Consider the following 14,812-nt stretch of genomic DNA (forward strand, 5'->3'; position numbering starts at 1 on the left):
TCAGAAACTTCGGGCAAGAACCGGAGGCAGAAACTTGCCTCTCTGAACGACCCATGAAACAAAAAAAAACTTTTATTTTTTATAATAAAATATACACATGAAGTTGTTCGAACCTGCAAAACAAACTCATTTAATTAAAGTTAGAAATTAATTAAAAGTTTAAATTAGAAAATATAAACAACAAAAACTTTATTCATTAAAATATACACATGAAGTTGTTCACCAACATCTCTGTATCATCGACATCGCAGAGTACATCCTAAATCATTTAATGGTTTGTCGGATCGTTCAAAATACAGTATGTTTAACGCAACTTCACAGCTCTATGAAACAATCGGCTCTGGATCTTTGGAGAATTCCTCAAGTAGAGATATACATTGGTCATCTACAAAAATGGTTTATTAAGGTCAGAAACATCAAGTTGTTCATAAAAGTGTCCCGAGTTAACCCAAAAAAGCCGTTTTGACCCTAAAAACCATGTTTGACTACCTACCCAATATAGTCCATTTTCCACAAAATATTATTAAAAAATATAGAAGATTTTAGAAGCATGGTTACCTTATATTTTTTGTTTAAAAAATGTGGCAACTCTCTCTCTATCCTCTTTTCTCTGTGTTGAATTATTCTTTTTTTCCTTTTCCTTTCAGTTTTTCGTTCAGAATATAATTCAGATTATAACAACCTCTCATTTTTTATACTTAAATGTGAATCTAAAGTTCTGTTCAAACTTATTTGTCTATAATCAACAAAATCTCATATAACCAGCAATTTCATGCACAATCAAAGGTGTCACAATCAAACACAGACATAATTCAATCTACACATTTCTCAAAACATAATCTCTAACATCACTAACCTGTAGCAATAATTCAAAACCCTAACTAATGTGTTGTGCACTCACTAATATCTGCTACACATGTCTCACTTATTCATCTTCACAACTTCAAACACATCTTATCTAACACCTTATGCCAATCAACAAAATCTCATATATCAATCAGCAATATAATGCACAATCAAAGACCTCACAATCAATTTCAAACATCAATCAATATACAAAATTTCTCAAGGCACAAATTTTAATATCACTAACCTAATGCCCTACTACTCAATAATGTGTCGGTGCCATGAAAAAACTTCATAACCTTAACTAATGTGTTAACTTACCAAGGCTCAAGGCTGTATCTTTTCCCAATGTTGTTTGTCCGACGCATCGTCACAAATCTAACAACCGAGTCAATCAAATTATTAGTTAAAACCCAATAAACAAAGTATACTAATATCCAATCCCGTAAATCAAGCAAACTTATTAGGAAAGTCTAACTTTTCAAATTTAAATTCAATTTACAGATTCGGAATATAAAATCAAACACATTAATGGCAAACTTTCAAATTTAAATTTAACATAATAATTAACTTCGAAATTGAAAATTTAAAATCAAACACAATAATGGTTTATTTCAAAATTTAAATTTAAAATAATGATTAGCTTCAAAATTTAAAATTTAAAATTTAAAATCTGAAAATCAAATCACTAATATCCAATCTCGCAAATCAAGCAAACTTATTAGGAAAGTCTAACCTTGCCAAGCAAAACCAACCGACATGGTACCAATTTACAGCCATAGCAAGCATATCTCTGTCCAACATAGTTGCAGCCAAAAACTTCAGACCATCCAAAATAAACACCTAATGAATCAAAATAAAAACACATAAACCTTGAATATTACTCAATTTATGACTACTATCCCACAAAACAAAACTTTGTCAACAAATTATACTAACTTATGCAATGCTAAACCATAAAAATAACAAATTAATTTAGATGATTAGCCTTGCAGAAAACCCAAATCGGGAAAGTTTACCCGAATCGTTAACGAAAAAAATCAGACTCAGATTGGGTTACTCTAGCGGATATTAATCACTGGAATAAGATATGGTATCAAACATAAGAGCACACATGAGTTGATTAACGGAACAAAATGGTGAGGAAAAGAATATACATCAGTTAATCGAATAGAGATCAATTTCCCATAGGATCCCATTCAAGATATATAGATATATGGATATAGATAAAGAACGGTGCAAGATATACCTTTCCTTCAACTTCTCATAGGATCCCATTCAAGAGTTCCTTGTAGGGGAAGGAGTCTGAAAGAAGTTTATCACCTAAAATTACAAAACACAGTTTGAATTAGATATGCAACTCGATTACAAAAACAATAGTCGAAAACTCGAAGCATTCCTGAACTTACAAATAATATAGTCAAAGCATTTCATAAAAAAACATCAAGATTTCAAAGCATTCAAAATTTAAAATCAAACACAATAATGGTTTACTTCAAAATTTAAATTTAAAATAATGATTGACTTCAAAATTTAAAATTTAAAATCTGAAAATCAAATCACTAATATCCAATCCCGTAATCAAGCAAACTTATTAGGAAAGTCTAACCTTTCAAATTAAAATTCAATTTACAGATTCGAAATTTAAAATCAAACACATTAATGGCAAACTTTCAAATTTAAATTTAAAATAATAATTGACTTCCAAATTGAAAATTTAAAATCAAACACAACAATGGTTTACTTTAAAATTTAAATTTAAAATGATGATTGACTTCAAAATTTAAAATTTAAAATCTGAAAATCAAATCACTAATATCCAATCCGGTAAATCAAGCAAACTTATTAGGAAAGTCTAACCTTGCCAAGCAAAACCAACCGACATGGTACCAATTTACAGCCATAGCAAGCATATCTCTGTCCAACATAGTTGCAGCCAAAAACTCCGGACCATCCAAAATAAACACCTAATAAATCAAAATAAAAACACATAAAACTTGAATATTACTCAATTTATGACTACTATCCCATAAAACAAAACTTTTTCAACAAATTATACTAACTTATGCAATGGTAAACCATAAAAATAACAAATTAATTTAGATGATTAGCCTTGCAGAAAATCGAAATCGTGAAAGTTTACCCGAATCGTTAACAAAAAAAACCAGACTCAGATTGGGTTACTCAAGCGAATATTAATCACTGGAATAAGATCGGGTATCAAACATAAGAGCACACATGAGTTGATTAACGGAACAAAATGGTGAGGAAAAGAATATACATCAGTTAATCGAATAGAGATCAATTTCCCATTGGATCCCATTCAAGATATATAGATATAGATAAAGAACGGTGCAAGATATACCTTTCCTTCAACTTCTTATAGGATCCCATTCAAGAGTTCCTTGTAGGGGAAGGAGTCTGAAAGAAGTTTATCACCTAAATTACAAAACATAGTTTGAATTAGATATGCAACTCGAGTACAAAAACGATAGTCGAAGACTCGAAGCATTCTTAAAATTACAAATAATATAGTCAAAGTATCTCATAAAAAAACATCAAGATTTCAAAGCATTCAAAATTTAAAATCAAACACAATAATGGTTTACTTCAAAATTTAAATTTAAAATAATGATTGACTTCAAAATTTAAAATTATAAATCTGAAAATCAAATCACTAATATCCAATCCCGTAAATCAAGAAAACTTATTAGGAAAGTCTAACCTTTCAAATTTAAATTCAATTTACAGATTCGAAATTTAAAATCAAACACATTAATGGCAAACTTTCAAATTTAAATTTAAAATAATAATTGACTTCCAATTTGAAAATTTAAAATCAAACACAACAATGGTTTACTTTAAAATTTAAATTTGAAATGATGATTGACTTCAAAATTTAAAATTTAAAATCTGAAAAACAAATCACTAACATCCAATCCCGTAAATCAAGCAAACTTATTAGGAAAGTCTAACCTTGTCAAGCAAAATCAACCGACATGGTACTAATTTCCAGCCATAACAAGCATATCTCTGTCTAACATAGTTGCAGCCAAAAACTCCGGACCATCCAAAATAAACACCTAATGAATCAAAATTAAAAAAAACAATAAACCTTGAATATTACTCAATTTATGACTACTATCCCCAAAACAAAACTTTGTCAACAAATTATACTAACTTATGCAATGGTAAACCATAAAAATAACAAATTAATTTAGATGATTAGCTTTGCAGAAAACCCAAATCGGGAAAGTTTACATGAATCGTTAACGAAAAATATCAGAATCAGATTGGGTTACTCAAGCGGATATTAATCACTGGAATAAGATCGGGTATCAAACATAAGAGCACACATGAGTTGATTAACGGAACAAAATGGTGAGGAGAAGAATATACATCAGTAAATCGAATAGAGATCAATTTCCCATAGAATCCCATTTAAGATATATAGATATATAGATATAGATAAAGAACAGTGCAAGATATACATTTTCTTCAACTTCTCATAGGAACCCATTCAATAGTTTCTTGTAGGGGAAGGAGTCTGAAAGAAGCTCTTCACCTAAAATTACAAAACACAATTTGAATTAGATATGCAACTCGAGTACAAAAACAATAGTTGAAGACTCGAAGCATCCCTAAAATTACAAATAATATAGTCAAAGCATCTCATAAAAAAACATCAAGATTTCAAAGCATACAAAATTTAAAATCAAACACAATAATGGTTTACTTCAAAATTTAAATTTAAAATAACGATTGACTTCAAAATTTAAAATTTAAAATCTGAAAATCAAGTCACTAATATCCAATCCCGTAAATCAAGCAAACTTATTAGGAAAGTTTAACCTTTCAAATTTAAATTCAATTTACATATTCGAAATTTAAAATCAAAGACATTAATGGCAAACTTTCAAATTTAAATTTAAAATAATAATTGAGTTACAAATTGAAAATTTAAATCAAACACAACAATGGTTTACTTCAAAATTTAAATTTAAAATGATGATTGACTTCAAAATTTAAAATTTAAAATCTGAAAATCAAATCACTAATATCCAATCCCATAAATCAAGCAAACTTATTAAAAATACAAAAATCATCTTTAACAACACTAATCTATTTATAGAAATAAAAACAACTTTAAAAAGAAATTAAAGACATCTTTAAAGAATTAATAATTAACTAAATACAAAAATTTTAACTAAATACAAAAAATTGTAACTTACAAAACAAACCATAAGAACTTCAAAAGATAATCACATAAAAATTCAAATTAACACCTAAAGACAAAAATAAAAAAGAAAGACTATACATATCAAAAAACAAACAACACCAACAAAACTGAACTAACCTGTTTTTGGTCGACGAACAATTTGAAAAATATAGGATCATAGTCCTCAATCAACTTTAACAACGAAGGAGCGTTGTTTTCATGATCCATAACTGCAAAGGAAGTAACCATTGTTTAGAAAGAATATAACGGTAATCTATTTATAGAAACAAAGTCTATTTACAGAAACCGAATCATAATTTCGAATACAAAAATCATCTTTAACAACACTAATCTATTTATAGAAACAAAAACAAATTTAAAAAGAAATTAAAGACATCTTTAAAGAATTAAAAACTAATTAAATACAAAAATTATAACTAAATACAAAAAATTATAACTCACAAAACAAACCATAAGAACTTCAAAAGATAATCACATAAAATTTCAAATTAACGTCTAAAGACAACAATAAAAAAGAAAGACTATACATATCAAAAAACAAACAACACCGACAAAACTGAACTAACCTGTTTTGGTCGACGAACAATTCGAGTCCGATTGTCACAAAATATTGAGGGTTTACCATGAGAAAAACAAACCATAAAACATTCAGAACATTATGTTATTAATTTTTGAAAAAAAATACCGAACAATAAGGATAAAATCAAACCTACACAAACTTAAAAAAAAAAAAAAAAAAACAACTATAGCATTTAACTAACCTCTGTTGTTTCACGAATGATCGGAGTCCGATTTTATCCAAGATTTAGGGTTCCACATGAAAAACAAAATCAACAAAAATCAGTAACTTTGATAAATGTAGATGATGATAATAAAACCTCTGATCTTGATTTTGTTTGCAAAAAAACAAAAAGATAAATGTTCAATCGCTTGATTAAAGATACACAATAGATAAACAACAAATTAAAACAACATACCTTCAATTTTTATGATCAGATCTACAAAGTTTAGGACAAAGAAGAAGTTAATAGCATTCGAAGCAATCTTTATAAAATCAAGTTTCTATAGAATTAAATAACACAAATAAAGCAGATTTAGGTTCGATTGTGTAGATTACAATCATAAAACAAAGAAATCAGAAAGAATAAAATCAAAAACATAGAAACATACCTTTGATTGGTTAATAGGATTGATTTGTGTGAAGAAGATGATGTTGCAGAGGTTTTTTTGCTATGGTTTGGAACTGAGGATCTTGGTGGTGGCGGTGGGAGAGAGGCTGCAAATTAGTTTTTCTAGGGTTTGTAAAGTATGTGCAAGAAGAATGAGAAAAAAAAGGAAATATATACTATCCGTCAGGCTTGACCCGAATTCAGGATTTCGACCCGAATAACAAACGGATCCCTTGTTTTTTATCTTGAAATAGTGATTGTAGAAGCCATATGTGATTTCCCTCCTAAACTCAATAAAATAAGTTGCCACATCAGCAAAAATGTCCAAATTCAAATGCCACCTAGCCCACATCACATCTCATTTATATATATATATAGATATCATTATTATAATAAATAAAAAAAACAAAAACAAACTATGTAATATATTCCAAATAAAACATACACCAAACCAGGATACAAGAAAAAATAAATAAGATTAGGAGTGTCGAAGAGACTTGACCAGGTTACGACTATAGTCCCAGAGCTTCTTGGCCAATTCGGGTTCAGTTGCAAGGTTGCTTGTCGCATATTCATTGCAGTACATAAAGTATTTCCCACTCACCCCTTTTAGGTTCGGGTGCAACGCTACATAGCAACTTGTTGCTGCACCCTATACGCAATAAATTAGAGAAAAAAAATCTTATTTGTTAGAAAATAATCCAAAAATGAAAAGATTTGTAAATATGATATTTGCACTTAAAAATTTGATACCTGTACAACAGTTTGCCAGATGGGATAAGTGAGCAGCTGGAAAATTCCTGCCAAAAACCATATACAGAACTTTTGAACTTCATAAGTTCTATTTAGGAGATGATATGTATACATACAATCCATCGTTTTTTTTTTGGGAAATGGTGTTTTCAGAAACATCATTGCACAAATGGTGTTTTTTTTTCATGTTTTAAAAATGGGTTTTCGGGGTATCCAACCCCGAAAAAAAACCCATGCTCCACTAAGGGTGGCAGGATTGGCACTAGCATAGTTAAATTAGAGTATTGTGTTGTATTAGAAGTTGTGATTAGGGTTACATTAGATATGTGGTTTATATAGACCCCAATGTTACACTTCTAACCTTAAACTAACACACTATTATATTTTGTCTAATAAACACATATGACAGCTGAATTCTAGGTCTAGCAACTCCGGAATTATATGATTCCGGGGTTTTTCTGAAAAACACCATTTCTAGAGAATATATATATATATATATATATATATATATATATACCAACAAACTTTTGTTTAAGATCACTTTGGCTTCAAAACACATATACCTTGTTTTTTTATGTATTGTCAAATTATTTTTAAGAAAAACACTCAATCTTCGAAAGAATAGAGTTTATGTTCTTTTTTTCCAAATATATATGCATAAACTTACTCATAAGCACGAACGAATGTCTCATGAGGTCTGTCATTATAAACCCTGGGTTTACTGAGTTTACCGTAATATTTACCCCTTCTTCCTACATTTCAAATTTAAAATGAATATGAACATAATAATTGATGTCAATGACAAAATGGAACATGGATAAATAAATACCTTTAGGCGTCGAGTGAGCTCATTCGCATGCAATATGTTGGCTAACTTGGACTGCCCGTATGCTTTTTTCGAATAGCTGGTTTAGGATTATACAAAGTTTGTTAACATGATTTAACAATATTATAGAACATATATTAACAGGTTTACCTATCTTTATCATTGATTTTCTCAAATCTGATCCCTTGTTCATAGGTGTAGGCATGAGCTAAAGATGATAAAATTACAATTCTACCCTCAATTCCAGTAGTTGTAGCCGTTTCCTTCATCTTATCAAGTAGTAAGTTTGTCAAGTGAAAATGACCTGAGAATATTCATTACCAGTGTTTAACATTTGACTTAGTTAATTAAAGTTATAAAAGACTTATTTTAAGGAATAAAAGTACATTATTGACCAACCTAGATAATTGGTTGCAAAATGCATCTCTATCCCATCTTGTGATAGTTGGTAGGGGCAGAACATAACACCAGCATTGTTTCTGCAAATTTAAAGCTTCTAAATGAAATTACATAGGAGGGTTTTTGTATTTAAGTTTGTATTGGACGACTTTCGACATGTTAGAGTTAGACTATTTATTTTACTAGTAAGAGATAGAAAAACATAACTAGAAGTATGTGGTTAATGGCAAGATTTTTACATCAAGATGTTGAGTGGAAGATTAAGCGCTTTGAAGGTATGAACAAAGGCGTTAACCGAGTTGAGAGATGAAAGATCAAGCTCAAGGACATCAATCTTGGCGTTTTCGTTGTTTTTAAGGATGGCTTGTTTGGCTTCATTTGCAGCCTTGATGTTCCTTGCGGCTATGATCACATGAGCTCCCCTCATTGTTAATACTCTTGTTGTCTCTAACCCAATCCCACTTGCTCCTCCTACACAACCACATCTCATTTTCAATCACAAAAGCAACCATGTTAGACCAACAACATTAACAAAAGGGAAAATTACTAAAATAGACAATATTGACCTTGATTTTTCCAAAATAGACACAATTTTTTGTTTTTTTTTTCAAAATAGTCAATTTAGCCGGTCAACTAACTTTGGCTAAAGCTGGCTAAACATAAATTCCGTGCCAAACATGAATTTATGTGACAAAAAGTATCGGCTACGGTCAGCCTTAAGTGTTACTTTTTTTATTGCTCTAAACATTTTAGAAAGTTGAAAAAAAGTGTTTGTTTTGGAAAAATCTTAGTTTAACATTGTCTATTTTTGTAATTTTCCCTTTAAGGCTATGCGTTGTGGATTAACGGAGGGGTGCTACGTCACCCATTAACAGGCTCAACACCGCCCCTCTGTTAATGGCTTTAGTTAATGGAAGTTTAGTGAATGCATTGGCGCCGTGAATGAGAATAAGGTAGTGAGGATGGTGGGGTCTACTTCAATATAAACCAATCACATACTTTTGTTTTTTTTTTATTTAGTTAATTCATAACACATTGTTAACGGGTATCTAGTTAATGACCAATTTCGTATGTGGCAGTGACTTGGGGGTGATGTGTCAATGGGTTTAGTTAATCCACAACACCTAGCCTAACAAAATAACCATCCGACTATTTTTTCTTTTACATAGAAATTCATCAATTTGTATTATGACATGTGTCCAAAAAGTCAAATCCGTCGCCACGTCAGCGTAGGATTTGCACAAGAGGCTTTGTGCCTCTTGAGGAGATAACAGTGTTCAATTCTTAGCATAGGGTAAATTTGGTATAATTTAGAAGTAGGGATTATCTAACCTTTGTCGTTAATATATATATATATATATATATATATATGACAAAGATCCGTTAGGAACCACCTTTTATTGCGAGAACCAATGTGAACACAACAAAAAAGTAGGGTTTAATTTTTTTAGGTTTTTTGGGGGTTTAGTTTTTAGGATTTTAGCTTTAGGGGTTGGGGGGGGGGTTAGGTTTTTTTAGGTTTTTTGGAGGTTTTAGTTTTTAGCATTTAGCTTGAGAGGGGTAGGTTTTTTTTAGCTATTTTAGGTTGTGTTCATATTGGTTCTCGCGGTTCTCGCAATAAAGGTGGTTATCGCATGAACCTTACCCTATATATATATATATATATATATTTGGAGAAGATCATGCGAGAACCACCTCTTATTGTGAGAACCGCGAGAACCAATGTGAACACACTAAAAATGCCTAAAAATAGCTAAAAATCACACAAATTTTTTTTAATATTTTTATATAAAAATTGCTACTTTTCGAAGCAAAAAATTTAAAAAAAAAATTTTTAAAAAAGATTTAGATTTTTTTTTTGATTTTTTTAGATTTTTTTAGGTTTTTGGGGGTTTAGTTTTTTAGCATTTTAGCTTGGGGGGGGGGGGGGGGGTTAGGTTTTTTTTTTTTTTTGGGGGGGGGGAGGGGTGGGGGTTGGGGGGTTAGGTTTTTGGGGGTGGGGGGGGGTTTAGGTTTTTTTGGGGGTTTTAGTTTTTAGCATTTAGCTTTGGGGGGGGGGGGTTAGGTTTTTTTTTTTTTGGAGAGGGGGGGGGGTGGGGGTTAGGTTTTTTTTAGCTATTTTAGGTTGTGTTCACATTGGTTCTCAAGGTTCTTACAATAAGGGTGGTTCTCGCATGAGCCTCTCTCTCTCTCTCTCTCTCTCTCTCTCTCTATATATATATATATATATATATATATATATATATATATATATATATATATATATATATATATATATATATATAAAATAGGGGATGGTTCAAATGAAAACCACTTTTATTGTGAAAACTCGAAAACTAACTAAAAAAAGCCTAAAAAACACACAAATTTTTTTTTTCAATTTTTTTTTTATAAAAATCGCTAGTTTTTATATATAAAAAAAAACTTTTTTTTAAAAAAAAAATAATTTTTGTGTAGTGCACATGTGTAATAATACACATGTGTAGTACACATACATATGTGCAGTATTACACATGTGCACTACACAAATTTTTTTTTTTTTTGAAAATTTTTTTTTATATTAAAAAACCTGCGAAATTTTGATTGCAAAAAAAAAAATTTTTTTGTATGTTTTTTTGGCTTTTTTTAATTAGTTTTCGAGTTTTCACAATAACTAGTGGTTTTCATTTGAACCTTCCCCTATATATATATATATATATAGGATAAGGATCATGTGAGAAGTGATAGGCTAGTTGAGAAACTTGAGAAGCATTCTGGACCACACATTTTTCTAAGCCTTTCGTAATATACACATATGTATAGTTTAAAATTGACTATATACATATGTGTATAACTCAATATACATATATGTATATAGTCAATTTTAAACTATACATATGTGTATATTACGAAAGGCTTAGAAAAATGTGTGGTCCAGAATGCTTCTCAAGTTTCTCATATAGGGTGGACTTCTCTTAGGATCCCTACCCTATATATATATATATATATATATATATATATATATATATAGGGAGCCGCTAAAATGAAAACCACCCTCAGTTGTAAGAACCGCGAGAACCACTTTCAACCAATAGGATCATGCCAACCAAAAGGGTATTTAGGTCATTTTGTTTATATGTCATGTCCATCATGTATGTCTTGTCTCTTATTAAAAGCTTTCACATCTCAGTTCATTTCACATTTCTCTCTCTTATATCTTCACCACTCTTTTACATTCTTCATCTCTGATGATGAAGATCGTCATCTTCACACATACACAACCTTTATTAAAAGCCTTTCACATCTCTGATGAAGATCATCATCTTCAGCCTTTATATCTTCATCTCTGATGAAGATCATCATCTTCGTTGCCACGTCTTCCGATCTCGACGACACCACCGCCACCGCCACCACCGGTGGTTGTACCAGTGTAAAAACGTAAAAACGTGAAGCGTAAAAACTTGTTAACGTAAACCGTAAACTTTTTATCGTAAAAACGTGAAGCGTAAAAAGTGTTACGTAAATTTTTTCGTAAGTTTTACGTAAAACGTAAAACTTACAAAGTTTTACGTAAAATGTAAATTTTTTTTCGTAAAACGTAAAAAGTTTTACGTAAAACGTAAAAAGTTTTACGTAAAACGTAAAAAGTTTTACGTAAACCGTAAAAAGTTTTACGTAAAACGTAAAACGTAATTTTTTAGTAAAACGTAAAACATAAAGTTTTTTTAGTAAAACGTAAAAAGTTTTACGTTAAAAAACGTCGAAAAAAACGTCGGAAAAAACGGCGCGTTAAAAAAACGCCGATTGAGAAAAAACGGCGCCTTTAAAAAACGGCGTGGAAAAACGGCGCGTAAAAACCGCGCGCAAAAAAACGGGGCTAAATGGGGCGTAAAAAAATTGGGGCAAAACGGGGTGAAAAAAATTTCGGCGGAGACGGAGCATAAAAAACGGCGCGCAAAAAACGGGATGTAAAAAACGTCACGGTAAAACGGGACGCCAAAAACCAGCGCGCAAAAAAATTCGGTTTGTTAAAAAAATGTTAATTTAAAAAAAGATCTTAATAAAAATATTTTTTTAATAAAAAAATATCACAAAATCTGAATTAAAAAAAATGATTTTAATAAAAAATTATTATACAAATCTGAATTTAAAAATATTGTTTAACATAAAATTCTGTTTTTTTAATATAAAGTAATTAATGAATAAGACAAATAGACAATTAAATATAATATATATATAAAGACAAAATAGTGTAATTTTACTATACTACCCTTTTGGATTAAAATATTAAAGACATAATAAGACAAAATCTATTTAATATTAATTTTAGTTACTTTAAATCTCATCCATCCATCTCCTTAATCTAAAGGCTAGAAAGTGGTTCTCTCAGTTCTTACAACTGGAGGTGGTTTTCATTTTAGCGATCCCCTATATATATATATATATATATATATATATATATATATATATATATATATTAAATCTAAATCTTTAATTAAAGGTTAGCCAAAACTCAAAAGGATATTTTGACGGCTATCCCTTTTTTAATAGGAGTTGGCTAAATGCACCCCCTTTTTTTATTAGTCATACCTCCCTTTCTAAAAATATAATTTAAAAGTTGTTAAATTTCACCACTCTAAACGAATTCAAATATTGTTTTCTATTGTGTTTCTATAATTTGAAGACACTTTCTCTTACTAGTATTTTATTATGTGTCTATAAAATGTCGTTAAAATTAATAAAAAAAGATACTTTTTATACAATAAAAAAGTTCCAGAACTTTTCTTAAAAAAATAGTTGCTTTTATATTTTTTATTTATTTCGTATTTTAGTTCTCTCATCTTTCTATTTCTATTTTTATTAGTATTATTATTATATTAAAATGTTTTTTAATATAATTAACAACTTTTATTTATTAAAAGTAATAAGACGTAAAAAGAAAATAAAACGTTAGTTAAGTTGGCTGGCTTTAAAGGTTCATTTAATTTTTTGTGTATCATTGTTTATACAAACTGAATTCGCATACCCACTTCAAGCCGCCATGAATAAAAAAATCCATTTCAAAATTAAAATGACTCGCTTTAGTTTAAAACGTAAGAAAACGATTATTTTTCAAATAATAAAAAAAGTTTCTTTTTAAATAAAATAACGTTTTAAAAACAAATACTAGTAATAATAATAATTAAAGATAAAAAAATGAAAGAAAAACAAAAGGGTTTAAATTATATTAATGTAAAAGTTGAAGGAGAGGGTGCATTCAGTAGAAAAGGGGGTACATTTAGCAACACCTTTTCTAATATTATGCAACTATATTACGTTTTTATCAGTTTTTAATAACTTTAAATATAAATCACGAAGTCTTAAAATCGTTTTGAATTTGTTTAAGCACACAATCAAATATAAACAAAATCTTTAATGAATTGCTGCTATCTTTTCTACTTTAGTTGAGTGAATACACACGATCATGTGTACATCATGCATATGCATGATAGATTTCTTTTATACACGTGTGTGCATTCACATATACATATTTGGGTCACGTTAGTAAAGAGGATGGATATTAAAAAAAAACGTACGCCAAATTAATAATTTAAAAGTTCTATGCTATAAATGAAAGATTACATTGTGACCTAGATGAACATTTTATAAAAAGCACAATGATCTAAAATATATTTATGACCATTTAGTTTCAGTAGCCGGCTAAGTGTGACCTGAATATCTCCGGTCAAAAAAGGAAAGTTACTTTTTTAAGCAAAAATAATAATACAATCAACTACTTAGATTCTTTTAGAAAATACAATTTACACAAGAGGTTATTTTGAGTTTTACCGCTAAATTAAAATACAATTACTAATTATTTACTAGATTTAGACTATAAAAATTGTTATCTCGTCTTTGTGTATTCTTTCACCTGTGATTATAGCAGTGAGACCAGAAGCATCAATTGATTCAGACACTTGTTCAGCAGTGGAGGCTGATCCGAATCCACTCGGCCCGGGTCGTCCTGATACCAATGATAATATTCCCATGTTAGATCTAGGTTTTGATTTCAGCTTGAACTCGTGTGCGAGAGAGCATACAAATATTTATCAAGTTCGTTTCATGTCATATATATACAAAAATAGGAGACGACGTATTTGAAAGATTGAGTGGGTGTCCAAACTTCATTATTGCTTTAAGAGTGTTAAAATAAAATAAAAGTCATTAATTCATATGTTGAGAATTGTTAATTATGTTACTTATTATTGTTTAAGTCAGTTGTGTGCAGGTTGTATTGTTGGAGGACTTAACTGTAAAGTGTGAAGTGACAGAAGGGTCTTAACTGTAAGAATGGAAAGAGCTCAAGGGCTACGAGCATCTTGAGGTATAGTTCAGGGTGTATTGTTTAACTTGTGTACGAGGGAATATATAAGTGAACATTAGGGTTCACTGTGGACAGTTTTGTGGTTGTTGAGTCTGGTATCTTCTCTCTAATTGTTAGGGTTTGTTGAGTTGTTGAATCCTGTGTGATTCTGGTTTCCTTTGTATGTTAATCAACTGATATTGATATCAGTTGATTGTATTGAACATCTGTTCATTGTTGATCTTACAAGTTGTAAG

General features: G+C 29.9%; 1 protein-coding gene across 1 annotated transcript; it reads right to left on the bottom strand.

The window, feature by feature from the left end:
- Positions 1 to 6,718: 6,718 nt before the first annotated feature.
- LOC110867292 (short-chain dehydrogenase TIC 32 B, chloroplastic) lies at positions 6,719 to 14,241 on the bottom strand. Its single transcript, XM_022116402.2, has 8 exons — positions 14,124 to 14,241; positions 8,473 to 8,704; positions 8,234 to 8,313; positions 7,985 to 8,138; positions 7,838 to 7,913; positions 7,676 to 7,760; positions 7,009 to 7,055; positions 6,719 to 6,907 (listed from the first exon to the last, which is right to left on the bottom strand). Exons 1-8 carry the CDS (start codon positions 14,239 to 14,241, stop codon positions 6,734 to 6,736), a joined length of 966 nt encoding a protein of 321 aa, XP_021972094.1. The 3' UTR covers positions 6,719 to 6,733.
- Between the last annotated feature and the right edge of the window lie 571 nt (positions 14,242 to 14,812).

Source organism: Helianthus annuus, chromosome 7 (assembly GCF_002127325.2).
Source record: "Helianthus annuus cultivar XRQ/B chromosome 7, HanXRQr2.0-SUNRISE, whole genome shotgun sequence".
In the NCBI taxonomy this organism is placed as follows: Eukaryota; Viridiplantae; Streptophyta; class Magnoliopsida; order Asterales; family Asteraceae; genus Helianthus; species Helianthus annuus.